We start from the raw sequence: 23,073 nt of genomic DNA, 5'->3' as shown, positions 1-23,073 counted from the left end.
CCCGACCAGAAGCAGGAACCATTCATCACCACACCAGAAGAGGTGCAGAGGAATGACCAAAGCTCTAGACCTACGCCCGGAGCGAGCAGGTCACAGGGCAGTACCATCACTGACCTCTGGGTCTTTGTGCTTCCAGGTGTGTCTGCTCACTCCTCAGGTTGTCCTTCCTCCCCTCTGCAGAGCCAACCCCAGTCCCAGTTCCAGCACCACACCCAGTCACAACACCAGAACACTGGAAGAGGCGGGGACGAGGGGCCAAAAACAGACATTCACCTGGAGCTAGCAGACCACAGGGGAGTGCCACAATTGACCTCCGGGTCTAGGGCTCCATTGCGTGTCTGCTTGCTCCTCAGGTTGTCCTTCCTCCCCTCTGCAGACTCAGCATCACTACCAGCACCAATCCAGATACCAGTTTCCAGCACCAGACACAGCACCAGATAAGGTGCAGAGGAGGGACCAAACACCAGACCTTCACCGGAGCAAGCAGGCCACAGGGAAGTACCACCATTGACCTCTGGGTCTAGGGCTCCCTTGTGTGTCTGCTTGCTCCTCAGGTTGTCCTTCCACCCCCCTATACAGATCCCGAGCCAGCACCATCCCCAGTTCCCAGTTCCTGGTTCCTGTTTTTTCCCAAGTCCCCTTCCCCAGCACAAGACCCAGCAACAACCTCTGGTTTCCAGCCCTGGTACCAGCATGATTTCCAACTTGACCCCAACACCAACCCAGGTATTCCCGGTCCCAGCCCAACACCAGCACCAACCCTGGACACAGCACCAACCTACCACAATTACAGTACCACCTCCATCCAGCAACTGCCAGCCCAGACCCCACTGCTTCCCTAACACAAAGACCCTAACACCCTAACACACTATCAACCACTCCACCAGACCGAACATGACTGACTTTAATTGCATAGTCTTATTATGGGTCAGATGTGAGGTAAATGTAATATACATATCAAATATCACCCCACTACAGTGTTTATACCCCTTGACGTATTCCACATTTTGTTGTGTTACAGCCTGAATTAAAAATGGATTAAATATATGTATTTTCTCACCCATCTACACAACATACCCTATAATGACAAAGTGAAAACAAAATGTTTGCAAATTTCTTGAAAATTAAATACAGATATATCTCATTTCCATAAGTATTCACACCATTGAGTCATTACATGTTAGAGTCACCTTTAGCAGCGATTACAGCTGTGAGTCTTTTTGGGTAAGTCTCTAAGAGCTTTGCACACCTGGATTGCACAATATTTTCACATTATTCTTTATAAATGTATTCAAGATCTGTCAATTTGGATGTTGAACATTGCTAGACTCAGGTTTCAGGTAAGACCCAAGTGCAGACTTTTGAAGTAACAATGTTTATTGCAACAACAGGGGCAGGTAAACGACAGGTCAAGGCTGGCAGGGGTTCAGAGTAGTGGGGCTAAGGTATAGGACGGCAGGCAGGCCCAGGGTCAGGTCAAGCAGAGGTCAGTAAAGCAGAGTAGGGGCAAAGGCACAGGATGGCAGGCAGGCTCAGAGTCAGGACAGGCAAGGGTCAAAACCAGGATGACGGGAAAAGCAGGAGCTGAGACAAAACGCTGGTTGACTTGAACAAACAAGATGAACTGGCAACAGACAAACAGAGAACACAGGTATAAGTACCCAGGGGATAAGTGGGGAAGATGGGAGACAAGCACAAGGACAGGTGAAACAGATCAGGGCGTGACATAGACAACCATTTTCAGATCTTGCCATAGATTTTCAATCCGATTTAAGTCAAAACTGTAACTAGGCCACTCAGGAACATTCAATGTCTTCTTTGTAAGCAACTCTAGCCTATATTTGGCCTTGTGTTTTAGGTTATTGTCCTTCTGAATGGTGAATTTGTCTCCCAGTGTCTGTTGGAAAGCAGACTGCACCAGGCTTTCCTCTAGGAGTTTGCCTGTGCTGAGCTCTATTCCATTTATTTTTATGAAACGAAAACTCCCTAGTCCTTGCCAATGACAAGCATACCCATAACATGATACAGCCACCACCATGCTAGAAAATATGAAGAGTGATACTAAGTGATGTGTTTTGTTGGATTTGCCTCAACTATAACGTTTTGAATTCAGGACATAAAGTTCATTTCTTTGCCACGTTTTTGGAGTTTTACTTAGTGCCTTATTGCAAACAGGAAGCATGTTTTGGAATATTTTTTTTCTGTACAAGCTTCCTTCTTTTCACTCTGTCATTTAGGTTAGTACTGTGGAATAACTACAATGTTGTTGATCTGTCCTCAGTTTTCTCCTATCACAGCCATTAAACTCTGAAACTGTTTTAAAAGTCACCATTGGCCTCATGGTGAAATCCCTGAGCAGTTTCCTTCCATTTCGGCAACTGAGTTAGGAAGGATGCCTGTATCTTTGTAGTGACTGGGTGTATTGACACCATCCAAAGTGTAATTAATACCATGCTCAAAGGGATAATCAATGTCTGCCTTTTTTTTAACCATCTACAAATAGCTGCTCTTCTTTGAGAGCCATTGTAAAACCTCCCTTGTCTTTGTGGTTAAATATGTGTTGAAAATTCACCGCTCAACTGAGGGACCTTACAGATAATAATATGTGTGGGGTACAGAGATAAGGTATTTGTATTTATTATGGATCCCCTTTAGCTTCTGTCGGTGCAGCAGCTACTCCTCCTGGGGTTCGGAAAAATTAAGGCAGTTATACAATCTTAAAAACATTAAAATACATTCATAACAGATTTCACAACACACTGAGTTCGTGCCCTCAGGACCCTACTCCACTACCACATATCTACAACACAAAATCCATGTGTATGTGTGTGTATAGTGCGTATGTTATCATGCTTGTGTATCCATGTATCTGCGCCTATGTTTGTGTTGTTTCACAGTCCTCGCTGTTCCATACGCTGTTTTTATCTGTTTAAAAGAAAAAAATCTGATTCTACTGCTTGCATCAGTTACCTGATGTGGAATAGAGTTCCATGTAGTCATGGCTCTATGTAGTACTGTGCACCTCCCATAGTCTGTTCTGGACTGTTAAGAGACCTCTGGTGGCAATGACCATCTTAGCTACTGTTGTATCAATTTGTTTTGAGCATGGCGGTTTACAATCCAGGGTTACTCCAAGCAGTTTAGTCACCTCCAACATGCTCAATTTCCACATTATTTATTACAATATTTAGTTTAGGTTTTGTGTTTAGTGAATGATTTGTCGCAAATACAATGCTTTTAGTTTTTAAAATATTTAGGACTAACTTATTCCTTGCCATGCATTCTGAAACTAACTGCAGCTCTTTGTTAAGTGTCGCAGTCATTTCAGTCGCTATAGTAGCTGACGTGTATAGTGTTGAGTCATCTGACATACGTAGACACGCTGGCTTTACTCAAAACAAGTGTCATGTCATTAGTAAAGATATAAAAAAAGTAAGGGGCCTAGACAGTTTCCCTGGGAGGGAAATTCCTGATTCTACCTGGATTATGTTGGAGAGGCTTCCATTAAAGAACACCCTCTGTGTTCTGTTAGACAGGTAACTCTTTATCCACAATATAGCAGGGGGTGTAAAGCCATAGCACACATTTTTGTCCAGCAGCAGACTATGGTTGATAGTGTTTAAAGCCGCACTGAAATCTTAGAAAACAGCCTCCAAAATCAATTTATCATCATTTGCGTGTTGAATGTGCTTGTTGAATGTCCTTCCCTATAAGTGTGCTGAAAATCTGTTGTCAATTTTTCTACTGTAAAACAGGCTGATTGGTTGGCTATTTGAGCCAGTAAAGGGGGATTTACTATTCTTAGGCAGCAGAATTAGTTCGGCTTCACTCCAGGCCTGAGGGCACTCACTTTCTAATAGGCTTAAATTGAAGATTGAATGGCAAATAGGAGTGGTAATATTGTCCACTATTATCCTCGGTCATTTTCCATCCAAGTTGTCAGAACCCGGTGGCTTATCATTGTTGATAGACAACAATACTTTTTTCACCTTTTCCACACTCACTTTACTGAATTCAAATGGACAATTCTTGTGTTTCATAATTTGGTCAGATATACTTGGATGTGTAGTGTAAGCGTTTGTTGCTGGCATGTCATGCATACGTTTGCTAATCTTGCCAATTAAAACAAATATTAAAGTAGATGGCAATATCAGTTGTTTTTGTGATAAATGAGCCATCTGATTCAATGAATGATGGAGTTGAGTTTGCCGTTTTTCCCTAAATTTAATTGAAGGTGCTCCAAAGCTTTTTACTATCATTCTTTATGTAATTTATATTTTTTTCATAGTGTAGATTATTTTTATTCAGTTTGGTCACATAATTTCTCAATTTGCAGTACGTTTGGAAAAATGATTGTCATTCAACAATCATGTTTAGCACTATTATTGCACCCAGTGAGTCCATGCATCTTATTATGTGACTTGTTATGCACATTTGTACTCCTGAACTTATTTAGGCTTGCCATAAGGGTTTTAATACTTATTGTCTCAAGACATTTCAGCTTTTCATTTTTTATTAATTTGTAAAAATAGTCAAAAAACATAATTCCACTTCAAAATTCTGGGGTATTGTATGGGCCAGGGACAAAAAAAAATCTCAATTTAATCCATTTTAAATTCAGGCTGTAACACAGCAACATCTGTAAAAATTCAAGTGGTGTAAATACTTTCTGAAGCCACTGTATGTTATGTCTAGTCTATGAGATCAGGCTGGCAAAGCACGGCCATTTCTCTAGACTGTTTTCTGTAGGCGGAATGAAAACAACTTGACCCAGTTAAACATCTTTCTATCAAAAGTACTCAATGTACTTTACCTCTTTCTAGGTAAATAAAATAGCCTCAAGTGTTACTGTTGTATCCAAAGAATTGTAAAGATTTTTTTAAAAAATGGACATACATTACTATATAGTAAGAACCAGTATAAATGTAACTGCTTTCCTAAGAACATCATCACAAAGGATTCAATATACACACTTATTTAGTACGTTTTCCTATCAAGGTTCTGTTGAACTCGTTTTTAGCAAACAAACTCCATGCCTAGAGAAGGTAAAGGGAAAGAGAGTGGTAGAGAAAGCGAGAGCGAAAGAGAGGGGGAGAGAGAGAGAGGGAGAGAGCAAGATAGAGGAAGATAGCAAGGTAGAGAGAGAGGATAGAAAGCGAGCAAGATCAAGAACGAGGGGAGAGGAGAGATAGGAAGGGAGGCTCTGATAAAATTTGTCACCCGAGCTGGTTTACTAGCGACAGTTTATTGATTGTGTACTAATTGATGGCCGTCATAGGTTATAAAACATGCCATGGTGCTGCCTTGGAAGAGAGGCGTCTCTACTGTGCAGGCATGCTGCTGGTGTGATTGATCTCCTATAGTCACATGCTACAACCATTACAAGCCTAACCCGTAACACCATAACATAAAAAAAACCAGTAACAACAAAATACTGCTTTGTTGAGTGAACCAGGCAGGTAAATACAGTATATATAGATTGTTTTTAATGAATTCAAGATTGGTATCCCTTGGTAACGCTTTGTCATAAACATTTGCATGACACAGACACTGTGCACATATTCTCTAAACCTTGAAGCTCAAAAACAAAATTTGAATTTCCAGACAAACATGAGCTGTGTTCGAATACTAACTGCACTAAACGTACTATTTGTGACGTGACTTGAGTATAGTATGCTTATTGGTCAAAGTATGGATATAGTTAGTATGTCAAAAGTTCCTGGATGTCGTTCTAAATTTGCCAAAATACGAAGTATACATGCAGTGGACACTTTTTTCTGTATTCTTAGGACCCATAATGTAATTCTTCAGAAAATGGATGTGGCTTCACATTTTCAGATTTTAAGAAAATGGCGTAAAATATGCAGCCAAAGTCTGACGAGAGTGGATACAAATTAATTGAACTAATTATGACAAATGTTGAGCAATGTAATAAAGTAATAACTTTTCAAATAAGTTACGATACACCTTATGTTGGCTGACAATTTGTTAGCTACACTATCCTTATGAATCGCATAGCATTACACTAGTACCGGTATGTTAGCTAAAGTTAGTTGGCTACTAATACATCGAACTTGTCAAGCAGTATATTAACTATCTGCTATCTATCTAACTACCAAATGTTTATTGGCTTGATTATTTATTTAGCTAAGTGGTATAGTGATTGTGCATTTCATTGGACATGGTTCATTCTGGCTATATACTACGATTTCTGAGAACTCTCAAGCAAAATAACCCGTTGAATATGGCCGGTGTCAGTAAACATTGGCAAAAAAAAAGCATAAATTAAATTGTTGCCAGCAACACAGTTACAGTCATCAACGCTCTGGATAACACGAAAACAGCTTTTACCAGCTCTGATAGGGCGAGTAAAATGGTCAGAGTGAGGTGTTCTCTCATTTGTGTCTGGAAGTAGCTAGCCCACATTAGCCAGTTAGCTTGGGTGCTTGACCGTCTTTGAACGCTCGGATGAACCCTACTTGTCGGCCAGAGCATCCAGTGTGTGTGCTCTGAACGCTCCGAACGGACAATCTGACAACGCCCAGAGCACACTCTGGCACGCCAGACTGAATTTACAAACACAACAGAAATCGTAAAATGTGTAGCTAGTCATTTGTTATGCTAACAAGCTAGCCAGAGGTTGCATAGCAACAGCATCAACTTCCGATAGACAGACAAAGCTCTAGTACGCTCAACTGAAATGATACAGTTCGTTTACAGTATACTAAAGTGAACTAATTGTATATAGTATGTAGTATATACTCATTAAGTATGTCGTATGGGTATTTGAACACAGCTATGGTTTTGTGTTACAGTTAAAAGGATGTCCTGGGGCTGTGAATACTAGTGAAAAAATCATCAGAATTCTTGTCCAGTTCTGATACATATACAAATCTCCAGGCAAGACACTCCACGTGTGATTAATCTTGTATGAAGAAAGTGAACTATGATCACTCGCTGCACCTTATTCTACTGTGTAATCTTGTCTGTGAAGAATAGCTCAGTAGGCAGCTGCCTGTGTGTGTTTGTGAGAATGTGATTGATATAAATAGATGTGAATGCTTGACGAGGGGAAAAGAATAGGATGGAGAAGAACAGAGCGCACTTGACCCTCTCAACTAGGGGTTTTCTTCGCAATATGGGTAAATAAAAAACTTTTGTCTATGGATGTCGAGCCACAAAGGTATTGAGATGAAATGGAATGAGATTGGAATTGGAATCATTAAATCAATGTTAAGCAGAATTCCATTCTCTGATATTATGCCTTTCTTTAATGGCTAATAATCCTGGATAATGTTCCGGGATTCTGCCGATGGCATTGAGGAGTACACCACATCAGTCACTGGCTTCATCAATAAGTGCATCGATGACGTCGTCCCCATAGTGACTGTACGTACATACCCCAACCAGAAGCCATGGATTACAGACAACATCTGCACTGAGCTAAAGAGAAGAGCTGCTGCTATCAAGGAGCGGGACTCTAACCCGGAAGCTTATAAGAAATCCTGCTATGCCCTCCGACAAACCATCAAACAGGCAAAGCATCAATACAGGATTAAGATCGAATCGTACTACACTGGCTCCGATGCTCATTGGATCTGGCAGGGCTCGCAAACTCTTACAGTCTACAAAGGGAAGCACAGCCGAGAGCTGCCCAGTGACACGAGCCCACCAGAGGAGCTAAATTGCTTCTATCTCACTTTGAGGAAAGTAACACTGTTCCGTACGACCGTGTGATCACGCTTTACGCAGCCGATGTGAGTAAGACCTTTAAACAGGTCAACATTCACAAGGCCGCAGGTCCAGACGTATTACCAGGACATGTACTTTGAGCATGTGCTGACCAACTGGAAAGTGTTCTCACTGACATTTTCAACCTTGCCCTGTCTGTCTGTAATAGCAACATGTTTCAAGCAGACCACCATAGTCCATGTGCCCAAGAACACTAAGGTAACCTGCCTAAATGACCACCGACCCGTAGCACACATGTCTGTAGCCATGAAGTGCTTTGAAAGGCTGGTCATGGCTCACATCAACACCATAATCCCAGAAATCCTAGACCCATTCCAATTTGCATACCGCTCCAACAGATCCACAGATGATGCAATCTATATTGCACTCCACACTGCCCTTTCCCACCTGGACAAAAGGAACACCTATGTGAGAATGCCATTCATTGACTACAGCTCAGCATTCAACACCATAGTGCTCAGTCCCCTCCTGTACTCCGTGTTCACTCATGACTGCACGGCCAGGCACGACTCCAACACCATCATTAAGTTTGCCGATGACACAACAGCGGTAGGCCTGATCACCGACAACAACGAGACAACCTATAGGGAGGCGGTCAGAGAACTGACCGTGTGGTGCAAGGACAACAACTTTTCCCTCAATGTGATCAAGGCAAAGGAGAGGATTGTGGACTACAGGAAAAGGAGGACCAAGCACTCCGCCGTTCTCATCGACGGGGCTGTACTGGAGCAGGTTGAGAGCTTCAAGTTCCTTGGTGTCCACATCACCAACGAACTAACATGGTCCAAGCACACCAAGACAGTGGTGAAGAGGGCACGACAAAACCTATTCCCCCCTCAGTAGACTGAAAAGATCTGGCATGGGTCCTCAGATACTCAAATGGTTATACAGCTGCATCATAGAGAGCATCCTGATGGGTTGCATCACTACCTGGTATGGCAACTGCTCGGCCTCCGACTGCAACGCACTACAGAGGGTAGTGAGTACGGCCCAGTACATCACTGGGGCCAAGCTTCCTGCAAATCCAGGACCTCTTTACCAGGCGGTGTCAGAGGAACGCCTTCAAAATGGTCAAAGACTCCAGCCACCCTAGTCATAGACTGATCTCTCTGCTACCGTACAGCAAGCAGTACCAAGAGGCTTTTAAACAGCTTCTATCCCCAAACCATAAGACTCCTGAATGTCTAATCAAATGGCTACCCAGACTATTTGTATTTCCCCCCTCTTTTACGCTGCTGCTACTTGCTGTTAATATCTATGCATACTCACTTTAATAACTCTACCTACATGTACATATTGCCTCAATTACCTGGACTAACCGGTGCTCCCGGACATTGACTCTGTACCGGTACCCCCTGTATATAGCCTCCACATTGACTCTGTACCGGTACCCCCTGTATATAGCCTCCACATTGACTCTGTACCGGTACCCCCTGTATATAGCCTCCACATTGACTCTGTACCGGTACCCCCTGTATATAGCATCCACATTGACTCTGTACCGGTACCCCCTGTATATAGCCTCCACATTGACTCTGTACCGGTACCCCCTGTATATAGCATCCACATTGACTCTGTACCGGTACCCCCTGTATATAGCATCCACATTGACTCTGTACCGGTACCCCCTGTATATAGCCTCCACATTGACTCTGTACCGGTACCCCCTGTATATAGCCTCCACATTGACTCTGTACCGGTACCCCCTGTATATAGCCTCCACATTGACTCTGTACCGGTACCCCTGTATATAGCCTCCACATTGACTCTGTACCGGTACCTGTATATAGCCTCCACATTGACTCTGTACCGGTACCCCCTGTATATAGCCTCCACATTGACTCTGTACCGGTACCCCTGTATATAGCATCCACATTGACTCTGTACCCCCCTGTATATAGCATCCACATTGACTCTGTACCGGTACCCCCTGTATATAGCCTCCACATTGACTCTGTACCGGTACCCCCTGTATATAGCCTCCACATTGACTCTGTACCAGTACCCCCTGTATATAGCCTCCACATTGACTCTGTACCGGTACCCCCTGTATATAACCTCCACATTGACTCTGTACCGGTACCCCTGTATATAGCCTACACATTGACTCTGTACCGGTACCCCCTGTATATAGCATCCACATTGACTCTGTACCGGTACCCCCTGTATATAGCCTCCACATTGACTCTGTACCGGTACCCCCTGTATATAGCATCCACATTGACTCTGTACGGTACCCCCTGTATATAGCATCCACATTGACTCTGTACCGGTACCCCCTGTATATAGCCTCCACATTGACTCTGTACCGGTACCCCCTGTATATAGCCTCCACATTGACTCTGTACCGGTACCCCCTGTATATAGCCTCCACATTGACTCTGTACCGGTACCCCCTGTATATAGCCTCCACATTGACTCTGTACCGGTAACTCCTGTATATAGCCTCCACATTGACTCTGTACCGGTACCCCCTGTATATAGCCTCCACATTGACTCTGTACCGGTACCCCCTGTATATAGCCTCCACATTGACTCTGTACCGGTACCCCCTGTATATAGCCTCCACATTGACTCTGTACCGGTACCCCCTGTATATAGCCTCCACATTGACTCTGTACCGTACCTGTATAGCCTCCACATTGACTCTGTACCGGTACCCCCTGTATATAGCCTCCACATTGACTCTGTACCGGTACCCCCTGTATATAGCCTCCACATTGACTCTGTACCGGTACCCCCTGTATATAGCATCCACATTGACTCTGTACCGGCACCTGTATATAGCCTCCACATTGACTCTGTACCGGTACCCCCTGTATATAGCCTCCACATTGACTCTGTATACCCCCTGTATATAGCATCCACATTGACTCTGTACACCCCTGTGCATCCACATTGACTCTGTACCGGTACCCCCTGTATATAGCCTCCACATTGACTCTGTACCGGTACCCCCTGTATATAGCCTCCACATTGACTCTGTACCGGTACCCCCTGTATATAGCCTCCACATTGACTCTGTACCGGTACCCCCTGTATATAGCCTCCACATTGACTCTGTACCGGTACCCCCAGTATATAGCCTCCACATTGACTCTGTACCGGTACCCCTGTATATAGCCTCCACATTGACTCTGTACCGGTACCCCCTGTATATAGCCTCCACATTGACTCTGTACCGGTACCCCCTGTATATAGCCTCCACATTGACTCTGTACTCTGTACCCCCTGTATATAGCATCCACATTGACTCTGTACCGGTACCTGTATATAGCCTCCACATTGACTCTGTACCGGTACCCCCTGTATATAGCCTCCACATTGACTCTGTACCGGTACCCCCTGTATATAGCCTCCACATTGACTCTGTACCGGTACCCCCTGTATATAGCCTCCACATTGACTCTGTACCGGTACCTGTATATAGCCTCCACATTGACTCTGTACCGGTACCCCCTGTATATAGCCTCCACATTGACTCTGTACCGGTACCCCCTGTATATAGCCTCCACATTGACTCTGTACCGGTACCCCTGTATATAGCCTCCACATTGACTCTGTACCGGTACCCCTGTATATAGCCTCCACATTGACTCTGTACCGGTACCTGTATATAGCCTCCACATTGACTCCGTATACCCCTGTATATAGCCTCCACATTGACTCTGTACCGGTACCCCCTGTATATAGCCTCCACATTGACTCTGTACCGGTACCCTGTATATAGCATCCACATTGACTCTGTACCGGCACCTGTATATAGCCTCCACATTGACTCTGTACCGGTACCCCTGTATATAGCCTCCACATTGACTCTGTACCGGTACCCCTGTATATAGCATCCACATTGACTCTGTACATGTGCATCCACATTGACTCTGTACCGGTACCCCTGTATATAGCCTCCACATTGACTCTGTACCGGTACCCCCTGTATATAGCCTCCACATTGACTCTGTACCGGTACCCCCTGTATATAGCCTCCACATTGACTCTGTACCGGTACCCCCTGTATATAGCCTCCACATTGACTCTGTACCGGTACCCCTGTATATAGCCTCCACATTGACTCTGTACCGGTACCCCCTGTATATAGCCTCCACATTGACTCTGTACCGGTACCCCCTGTATATAGCCTCCACATTGACTCTGTACCGGTACCCCCTGTATATAGCCTCCACATTGACTCTGTACCGGTACCCCCTGTATATAGCATCCACATTGACTCTGTACCGGTACCTATATATAGCCTCCACATTGACTCTGTACCGGTACCCCTTGTATATAGCCTCCACATTGACTCTGTACCGGTACCCCCTGTATATAGCCTCCACATTGACTCTGTACCGGTACCCCCTGTATATAGCCTCCACATTGTTATTTTACTCCTGCTCTTCAATTATTTGTTACTTTTTTTTGTTGTTGTTATTTTTCTTAAAACTACATTGTTGGTTAAGGGCTTGTAAAGTAAGAATTTCACTGTAAGGTCTACTACACCTGTTGTTTTCCGCGCATGTGACAAATAAAATGTGATTTGACTTGATTTAATATTTGCTGAGTCACAGGCTCTGCTATAAAGACGGACTATCTCTCTATAGAGTTCAAGTGAAACATAGTCTACATTACAGTATAATGTGTAGGAGTGAGGAGGAAGATGACATTGGGAGAATCTCAATTGCATACTCTTCGCCTCCTCTCTCCTCCTTCTCAAAACCCAATCGAGGAAAAGGTCAGAGGGGAGGGCCCTGTGCCTCTCTCATCCAATGGGTTTTAAGAAGGCGAGGAGAGAGGATGCGAGGAGTATGCAATTGAGATCCTCCCATTATGCTGTGTCATCAACTTCAGTTTTTATGTCATAACTGAGTGACTGACAGCCACCTACGTGCAGAGAGAACAGACCGTTCTAGAACACTTCCAGCCCAACAGATAGACATGGTCCCATGACTCCCTGTGTGTGAACACCCCCCCCCTGCCCCTGTCTGTGCAGTGTGACAGTACACTATGTGCAGTGTGACAGCACACTGGCTAATTTGAGTCAATGGTAATCAGGGTCTGCGCAAACGCCTCCAAATCTATTCTGCTATATCCAGGCCCTCTCGTTAGAGAAGATGAGAAAATAGCTAGGAAAATTTTACAAAGGCAGGGGATAGTACGCCACAGTACTAAAGACAATAATTAACCCTTTACACTCATGGGAATTGGCCTATATAGATAGGGCTAAATTGAAATGTTTCTTACAGAAGAAATGTGAAATGCATAACCATGGTAACAATTGAAAGGGAACAGTTTCAAGATTATCAGAAAATTATTAAACCAAAGGTGAGGACACATCAGTTCACCTGACACAAGACTGAATCCAAACATTACACAAACATTTTACATTTACTGTACTTTTTGCCGCATTTGTTGATAACAAAATCAGAAAATACTCTGGATACATTGAGTAACAAAATATTCCTGGAAAATGTGTGGTAGGTGAAACATAAGACAAAAAAATGACAAGGATTTGAGTGAGAGGACTAACTGGTGTATCCAAGTCACCACACACCACTCCAAACTGTGCACAGTTCCTAAGTCATTTCAATGCACTTTTATGGCTCAAGGAAAGAGCCTTCAACTATAAGGTCATTTTTTTGCTCTCCTAGCTGTGTTGTTGAGGAACTAGAGAAAGAACACTTAGTAGTTGTTTTATTTGGAAGACAACCATACATCCCCACCATCACACAATTACTGTTGTTGTTCACACAATCCAAAAACGGTCCATTGAAAATCCCAATCTGGGTCAGGTGGGCATCATTTGAAAGCCTGTTATATTGCCAACATGAGCTAAGTTATAAAATAAGACATTACAGTTAGGCTCTTCACAATGAAATTCAGGGAAACAAATCATAGCGCGCATAGAATGAAGTCATGAGTGCATTCAGGTTGCGGAACATTTTCTTCACAATAGACAAAGATAGGCTCATTCTATTCAGAACAATATGGACACAAAAGTCTGAAACGTTGGATGTCTACCCGTTCTAAGGACTTAAGCTTGGTGATTGCGTAAGGTCCCCATGAGTGACAGAACACTGAGACAATCACGGTGCAAAGCTCCTATTTTTTGCTGGCCCACCCGACCACCACAGAAAGCACTGAGCTAGGCTGAAACACCTGCATTTTGGAGCTCTCTTACTCAAGGAAACAAAAAAGAGACCATGTTTGTATGTGGCTTTATTAACTCAATTATATATATACGTATATGTATTTTCTGCTAAGCGATCACAGGGATGCTGGCCCATGTTGACTCCAATACTTTGTGTCAAGTTGGCTAGATGTCCTTTGGGTGGTGGACCATTCTTGATACACACAGGAAACAGTTGAGCGTGAAAAACTCAGCAGCATTGCTGTTCTTGATACAAACTGGTGCGCTTGGCACCTACTCCCATGCCCAGTTCAAAGGCACTTATATATTTTGTCTTGCCCATTCACCCTCTGAATAGCACACATACACAATCCATGTCTCAATTGTTTCAAGGCTTAAAAATCCCTCTTTAACCTGTCTCCTCCCCTTCATCTACACTGATTGAATTGGATTTAACAAGTGACATCAATAAGGGATCATAGTTTTCACTTGCATTCACCTGGTCAGTCTATGTCACAGCAGGTGTTCTTAATGTTTTGTACACTCAATGTTTTGTACACTCATGAGTTTTATGATATGGAAATGTGAGTGTACATTTGGACTCACGGTTGTTTGGCTTGCTTGTATGACATCAAAGTGGTATTTATTATAATCCTCACTGTCTCATGTTTCGAAAAGTATCCTCTTAATTTTCCTAATTTGGGCCTTCTGAGTGGTGCAGCGGTCTAAGGCAACTACAGACCCTGGTTTGTTCCCAAGCTGTGTCACAACCGGCCGTGAACGGGAGTCACATAGTGCGGCGCACATTTGACCCAGTATCGTCCGGGTCAGGGGATTGGCCCGAGGGGTTTGGCCGGGGGGTAGGGCGTCATTGTAAATAAGAATTTGTTCCTAACTGACTTGCCTAATTAAATAAAGGTTAAATATAATTGAAAAAAAATCAAATAAAATCCCTCACTCAGACAACCAACAATTTGCAAAAGATTTGTGAGGGTTGGGGGTGACTTCCTGTCACGCAAGTTGGTCATGTTCAGAATGGCTGTCAATCAAAACCCATACAGTGCTGTGAAGCTCAGAGCCACTGTACTGTACAGGCATATCTGCCATTTTCAACCAGTATACGGGGTACGAGTGTAAAGGGTTACCATGTTTATAAAATGCACTCAATTCACAGTGTAAGGATCAATAAAATGCCTCAAAACACACTTATCTTTGCAATAGCATGCATGACTAAAGAAGGGAGAGCATTCCCGAATGAAAATGTATTAAATCCATTATGAGTAATTGGGCTTTTAATAGTGATAATTAAGGCTGCTTGTTTCTCAGGAGTTCTACCACTACTTGCCAGTGCCTGAGTTTCCTTACAATATAACAGTGAGCCTACTATTTCTATAGAGCAGGATACTGCAAAAGCACAGTATTGGGTATTGGTATTTTTGGTTCCGTTTTCATAAAATAGGAGGATCAGGAGGATTTCACATATGTGAAATAGCCTAGATTAATAAAAATACACCCATTGACGGAGATACAAAGCTTATTATGCTAATTAAATAATATGTTTCTCTCTGTTTGTCAATCGGAATTCATGAGTTTTCTGAACAAGGTTTTCCTTCACAGCACCGCTGTAATTCAGACACATACGGATTCTAAACCACAACACTGATACCATCGCTATAAACTCACCGACACATCCAAATGATTTACTAGGAGCTTTTCCACATTTCAAGACAGATGTACGCAAAACAAACAAATGAATCACTCTTCCTCACAGTTTCTATTTTCTGCAATTTATACATCCTATGTCAAGGCTATTAAATTGAGCAGAGTGAATTTGAGAGATACCTTGTGTAGATAATAATCCTCCACATGGGCAATAGCGTAACCTCTCTCTGGACAGATTGAACTAGTAGGAGTACAGAATGGATCTAACAGCCCAACATCTATGGACTATTTCCAATCTGAATCCCCACAGTTGAATTCTGCATTGACAAACACCTGTTTTAATCAGAAGCGACTTCTCTGAAAGGATTACAAGTTAGTCTGCTTTTCTAAATGGATTTTCCATCAGAATACTATCAGACTGTCAATGTTTATTTCAGTAACTTATGAGCGAGAGCGAGAGAGAGAGTCATTTGAATCCTAAGGATGCAGCTTTAATCAGTTGTGAAACTTGGTGTAGTTTGCCACTAGATATAAAATACATGCATCAGTATATCTGCATATTTCAGGCGACATTTACAAATAATGGATAATGGATTTGCTTGTCAATTGTAATTTAAATGATTTATGCCACTGTGGTCTATTCGTGAACCCCAGCAGGGAGAGACTTTTATGGCAAACAATATTTTCGATAAAAATCTTTGTGATCTAATCCTTCCCGGTTTGTTTGTCCATGGATAAGGTTGAAAACTCACTGGCCACAACATACAGTGAATCAATTCAGACACAATCTCTTGTTCACTGGTAAAATGCAATAGATGGGAACTTTAAAGTGGATTATTAAGGCTTAACAGGGTTTAGCGCAGCCTATCTTCGATAGGAATCTAGAAGCAGACAGACAGCACATTTATTGTGTTGCTCCAGTGTCCACAGAGCACAATCACAGCGACAGATAAAAGTAACTTGGTTCCTGTGGGAGACCCATGGCACTGAAGAACAAACAGCCTTGTGGACTCCATGAGAAATATTTGGTTATATCCCGATTACCAAATATATGGTCATTTTAGACACAGACTGCAAGTGGTGGATTAAATGTCCCACAACAAACACCTGTCCCCATACCTAAAACTCAACTCTGTAGGATTCCAGAGACGGTTGGTGGATGATTCTACTTTGAAGGAATATTTGACGAGGCTTACACTGCTCCTATTTCATTTCAGCAATGGCCACTCCAGGTCGCAATTGTAAATGAGAACTTGTTCTCAACTTGCCTACCTGGTTAAATAAAGGTGAAATAACTCAATAAATAAATAAAAATCCGCTGCGAAGCTTCAGTTTAAAATACTATATAGAACGAAACATAAACATCGCTACAACAATACCCGATTAAATTATGAAAGTTTCTCAATTTATTTTGTATGCTTGGCTCCGTAATCCCCAAATGAGTATCTATTGTATTATAATTGGTGCCAAAGCACCCGTTCCAAACACATAAACACAGTGGAATATCTGCTTTGAGGACAGCTGCAGAGTAAGATAAGTAGAAAGTGTTACCGCGCTAGCAAAAACATGATTTATTATGTCTCAAAATATTGAGACTGGTGAGCCTACCTGGTGCTTCAGAGTGCTACTTGAAAAGATGAATAGTGTGACTGGCGCTATTCAGACTCAGCTGAAGCGGAATGAGCAGTAAGGACAAAGAGACACAGAGCACAAGGATGCATGTGTGTGGCATGATGAGCAACCAAAACACACTGGAGTTAGCAGCTCTTCCCATGAACACTCCTGCTTGGAATTGTAGCCTCTAATTAGTCAATGGCAATTAGCAAACGCCAGCCATATAGAGACGACCTGGCAACATTGTTTTGATGGGATTCATTTAAATTAGCATGCTAATAAGGACAGTTATATTCCCTTTCTCTGATTGGCAGTCTACTGTTACCATAAGTCATTAAAATGTTCTGAAGGAACAGACACAGGAGCACATGATTTTACCTTTAAAATAACTAGGCAAGTCAGTTAAGAACAAATTCTTATTTTCAATGATGGCCTAGGATTACAGGTTAACTGCCTGTTCAGGGGCAGAACAACAGATTTGTACCTTGTCAGCTCGGGGATTTGAACTTGCAACCTTCCGGTTGCTAGACCAACGCTCTAACCACTAGGCTACCCTGCCGCCCCAGGTAGTATGTATGAAGGAGTGAGATAGCAGTTGCTTTTGCTGATCACAATTGGCCCAACATCGTCAAGGGTTTGACCGGGGTAGGCTGTCATTGTAAATATGAATTTGTTCTGAACTGACTTGCCTAGCTAAATAAAGGTTAAATAAAAATATAAAGATGCCAGAGGGCAAAAACAAAGTCGTAATCAGGAGTGTAAGACCAAAAACAAACAGCAGAGTCAACAGTCCACAAAAAAAGTTACATTAGCGTATCTGGGACACAAATCACTTAGGAAATCTGGCGTAATTTAAAAATAACTATGTTTTCCTTTTTATCTTGCTTCATTCACTAATTTAAGGAAGAAAGAGAAATATATTGCTGTGTGTAGAGCAGAGGTCATTTCATCTCTCTGTGAGATATACCCTTCTGTTTGATTAAGCTCTATCCTGCCATGGCAGGTCTGCTTGCTTTTATTACTCCCCAAATGTCACAAGTGGACTGGCATTTAGGTTCATTAACAGGATTATGGCAAGAGGAGAAATAATGGAGCATTCTGCCATGAGAGTCCACCCTCTGACCCCCATGTAGCTTCCCTTACCAAGAACAATGGAATACTGACAATGTTTAAATAAGTTAGCCTTTTCAACACTCCTCCATCACAAGGTACAATTATTCAGGGTAGCAACCAGCAGATGGACTGCCTGGACTGCGCAAAAATACAAATGCTTTCCGTTTGATTTATATTAGGTTTTATTTTCATCCAGAGAGAAAAAAAAGAAATCGAAAATACTATAATTTACAAGGCATCTCAGGTTGAAGCAATGGATTTTGACCACTTGATCGATCATCTCTACTTTTCTGTGAGGATTCCTCATGTCCTCAAAGATAATAATATGTTGTAACACTGTCTATTTTCTGAATCACCTGTGGAAAAGATAGGATATAAAACACAGTACAGATTGGCCAGTGTAAAGGAGAGAATGTGGAGGGATAATATAGCATTGTACCTTCTGGATGTCTGAGGTGAGTTGGAGCAGTGAGGGAGAGGCAGTGGAGCGCAGGGTCTCCGTCCCCCTGACAGGACTGTGGAGGCTGACGTAGGCTACAGCCCTGCTCTGCAGCACCACCCGGTTCTCCTGCAACAACACAACACAACACAACATGCTGATTAAGCTTTGGAATACAATACAATATCATACAATACAATACATAGCTAGGATCTGTGCAACATCTGAATCCTCATCAAGGAGTTCATATCTCCTAGGAAAATCAAGGCCGGGAATGTGTACAGAATAGTAAATGACAAACTAATTGGTTTGATACACATTTATGTCTGACATTGGTACCACTCTGCATAAACTGTATATTGTAGCAAACAGGAAATAGCACATCATAGCCTATACATTGGTTGAGATGGTGCTCCACAGAATTATTATAGAAAATGCCCGTGGCAACGTTTTTATAATAATCTTGCTATATCTAGTACATGACTTTGAATATTAAACTCAATAGTCCTCATTGCACTCTGAGATATACTAACTGCCAGGAGAATGTTATTAATGCTTGGCTGCAGCTACTGCCTTCCAATCTTTCCCTTAGAATCTCCAACATGGTTTGTTGGAGACGTACGAGAGTCAAGAGCTGTTTTTGTGTTATTTTTTCCCTTTCCATTGCTTGAAGCCTTGAGGGCTGACAGAAAGCCCTGTTTTCTCCTGTGGTGCAGAGCTGAAGTGAACACAGAGTGAGTAAATACAGTAGCTTTGACCTCCTATTAAACCAGATAATGTTGCTTCACCAGGGAAAAACACATACAGCACTCCTTTGGTACCATAATAAACACATGATACACGTGTGTATATAGTACATAAATACACTGATACATATCTGTATAGAGTACATAAAAACCCTGATACACATGTGTATACAGTAAATATAGCAGGTACAGTATATAAGCGCTATAGAGTAATTCCATGATAAGACTCGGGTTCACAGAAGAGGGACAGGGGATTCATGCAGGTTTACCTCTCCCCACTCAAAGGAGCCGATGTTGCCGAGCGCTGACCCCCCCCATGAGCAGAAGACAGTGGTGCGGTCGGGTTCCCAGCCTCTCCGGGCCTGCTTGGTCACCGAGGTGATGATCTGAGTCATCATGGCAGAGCCGCCGCGCCAATCAGCTGCTGTCCCTTTATGCCAGCTGTCATGGCGACTGCCCACCAGCACATATCGATCTGTGCACAGACAGAGGAGAGGGACACACCCAGAGGACAGAACACACACACACACACAAACACAAGGGTTGAGACTCTGTCTGACTGTCTGTTTAGTAAAGACCAAAACTTGTGTGCGTGAATAAAAGAGATTGCTCGGGGCAATGTTTTACACAAAGAGGAGTTGTTGTAATGGATTTCTTTATTTGGGCTTTATTTGGATTCAGTTTTAGAGGCAGAAAAGGTCTGAAAATCAACTAAAATGTTGCCAGGATATTGTGTAGGAGAAGTAGCAAGATATGCTGTATTCTGTCCTTGGGTAAGAAGAGTGTAGGTGGGAGGCATTTGAAAGTGTACAAGAGTTGTGAAGGACAGATGAGTAAAAAGTAAAAGTGTTGTTGACCAATAACACAAACAGAATAAAACAGGCATCCCACTGGGCACACACCGGTTAAATCAACGTTTTTTAAAACGTTATTTGTCTAAGTATTGTGACGTGCAATCAATGTGGAAAATCAATTGGATTTGAAAAAAGTAATCAACCAATACTGTTTTCATCTAATTTCAACCAGTGTTGTAAAAATGTAAATGAACATTGGTTTATATGTAAACATTGGTAAAACATAAGACAATATCAAAAGGTAAAAGTTTATTATTAATATCATGAATTTCTCATCCTATTTACAAGGCTAATGGTAAATACTTCTAAACTTCCAAAGATCAAATCAAACATGGACGATTTATAGTATACCCAGCTTCACGATGAAATAATGGTGTCCTTTATTGGGCAAATCAGATGTCAACGTAGCCTAAATAAACCCAACCTCACTCCGAATTTAGTTTCACACACATCTTGTGTAAGAAAAGTTAGAGGAATTACTTTCAACTATTCAATGCTATTTAGATAATCTACGCAAATGAGTATGGAAGCTAGTCAATGTCTAAATCTGTTTAGTAATTTTCATGGGGCATTTAGACAGGTAGGTGTCCTGGCACGATACATTCTGGTGTTTGGAAGGGAAGATATTAAAGGCTTTCTCTGCACCAGGGACTTTATTGAAATCATCCTAAAGGCACCAACGCAGGACCGTCATTAAAAGGCCATTTCCAGGAGCTAAATGACCTGTGTCTGGGCCAGCCAGGATGGCGATGGCAGACATTGTTTTATAGAAGCAGTTTTTCACAACAGACAAAAAAGCTGTTTCAGCACCTGGAGGTTCCATTTTCCTCCACACACACTTCCTGAGTTGGTTCTCTCTGCAGGAAACAAAGAGGGCACAGTGGGGAGGACTAATCGCATAAGCAGTTATCTTGGAGATTATAATTTGGTGTGTGCCAGTATTCATGCTTAGTCTGTGAGTCTTACAAGATTGCTTCCTCTTGTTATTAAAGGTGGCTGAGATAAGGCAACTACTTCCGTATCGCCATGATTGCATAATGTTCAAAGTCATTATGGATTTAGCGTGGTCTTTGTGCACTCAGCTGAGAACATTTTTTTATTTCTATTTACCTGGATTGGTCTTTCCTCTCAAGTATCCACACACATTGTTTACTGTCTTGTATATTGAGTGGGTTCCAATAGTTAGTTGTATCTTCCTCCTCTCTGTAAAATAATAAGACAAAGATAGGCCTTAGATCATCCATCCCCATCCCTCTGAGGACAACAACAACATATTGTCTTCCAATTTTTTTAATAAAAAAAAAAAAAGTTATTTTATATTCCTCCTCCTGTATACACTTGTTTCATCCCTCAGCCAGGTAAGGAAATGAATATCACTCTTACTGGCCAACATACACACATAACCCTAATTATAATTCTAATTCTAACCCTAAACCTAACCCCTAAGCCTAAAACCCAAAAGGATAGTATTGTTATACCACACACACACACACACACACACACACACACACACACACACACACACACACACACACACACACACACACACACACACACACACACACACACACACACACACACACACACACACACACACACACACACACACACACACACACACGAAGCAGGTAAGTGGGTTATACAAGATGATATTTTTGGTAATCATTGAAGGGCAGCGGGGAGAGTGTGTAGTGCCACTGACCCCCAGCCCCAGGAGGGCTTAGTGAAGGGAGTGTGTTTGTTCTTCTAACATACTGAATCAGCACATCATTTACTTTTGAACAGATTTCTACAGTACATGTACAAAAAGTATACTTTAAGCCAGCTATAGGCAATATGCTTTGGTTCTATCAATGCTTATATTTCTATCTGCTCAGGTCTTGCTGTGTATCCGTGGCTCTTACGGTCATGCTAAAATGTCTGTCACCCTATCAAACTTTGTGCCCAAGGACCAAAACAGAAGGGATTAAAGTCAAATCCAGACTGACACAGTTTGGTTGTACTTTAAAAGTAGAAGTATACAGAGCAGTTGAAGGGTTGGTGCAGAGAGGAAAATCACCCAGAGGCTTTCATAAAGAATATGAAGACTCCTTTACATTTCCTCTGGAGTCTGCGATTCTAGCCAATTAAGGAACAAAGGGTCAGGGTGTGGGCGTGAATATATATACACCAGGAGATGAAAGGCAACCCGGTGTCCTGGAAGAGCACCCTCCCCTTCCTCTCTCCTCTCGTCCCCTTCCATTCCTCTCCTTTCTGCTCCTCTCCTGTCCTCTTCTTTCCTCTTTCCTCTCCTCCCTCTCTTCTCCCCCCTCAGAGCAGCTTTCTGTGACATTGCACCTTGGGAGTTCAAAGGGGAGCCTCTCTGTGTTGAGGATCTGGTCTCTCCGCAGGTAGGAAGGCGATGCGGAATTGAACATTCTGTTTAAAGAAAGGCTCCCAGATAGCATCCAGATGTGTTGGCCCTAGGGTGTACAGTACAGACACAGACTTTTTTATTTGGCTGCTTGGATGCAAAAATCACAGGGAAATAAAGATGAAGTGCCAGTGAAGATGTAATCCCCGGAAACAAATAGTGATGGAGGGGCCCAGTATATACTGTTTAGTTGACAGAGCATTTTCCCCCTCTATGAGTCATTTCATTCTGTATAAAAATTCAGTGGACTTCTCACGGGCACACTTTCCCATTTATCACTTTTGACAACAGCACAAATGACTTTGGCTAAAGAGCAGAAGATGAACACATAGCTTTACAGAAGTATATTAAAA

General features: G+C 42.5%; 1 protein-coding gene across 3 annotated transcripts in view; it reads right to left on the bottom strand.

Moving 5' to 3' along the window:
- Positions 1 to 23,073, bottom strand: part of LOC118391465 (inactive N-acetylated-alpha-linked acidic dipeptidase-like protein 2) — a 274,308-nt gene that overhangs the window by 63,883 nt on the left and 187,352 nt on the right. For 2 of the 3 annotated variants that reach the window (XM_035782893.2, XM_052458412.1), the window contains exons 7-9: positions 21,418 to 21,510; positions 19,723 to 19,928; positions 18,708 to 18,836 (exon numbers count right to left, since the gene is read on the bottom strand). In XM_035782893.2, coding sequence (XP_035638786.1) covers positions 18,708 to 18,836; positions 19,723 to 19,928; positions 21,418 to 21,510 — 428 coding nt within the window. The remainder of the gene's footprint in view (positions 1 to 18,707; positions 18,837 to 19,722; positions 19,929 to 21,417; positions 21,511 to 23,073) is intronic. The other variant, XM_035782903.2, reaches the window with a different exon arrangement.

The sequence above is a fragment of the Oncorhynchus keta genome, chromosome 1 (genome assembly GCF_023373465.1).
Source record: "Oncorhynchus keta strain PuntledgeMale-10-30-2019 chromosome 1, Oket_V2, whole genome shotgun sequence".
Lineage (NCBI taxonomy): Eukaryota > Metazoa > Chordata > Actinopteri > Salmoniformes > Salmonidae > Oncorhynchus > Oncorhynchus keta.
This window is presented reverse-complemented; position numbering and strand designations above follow the sequence as displayed.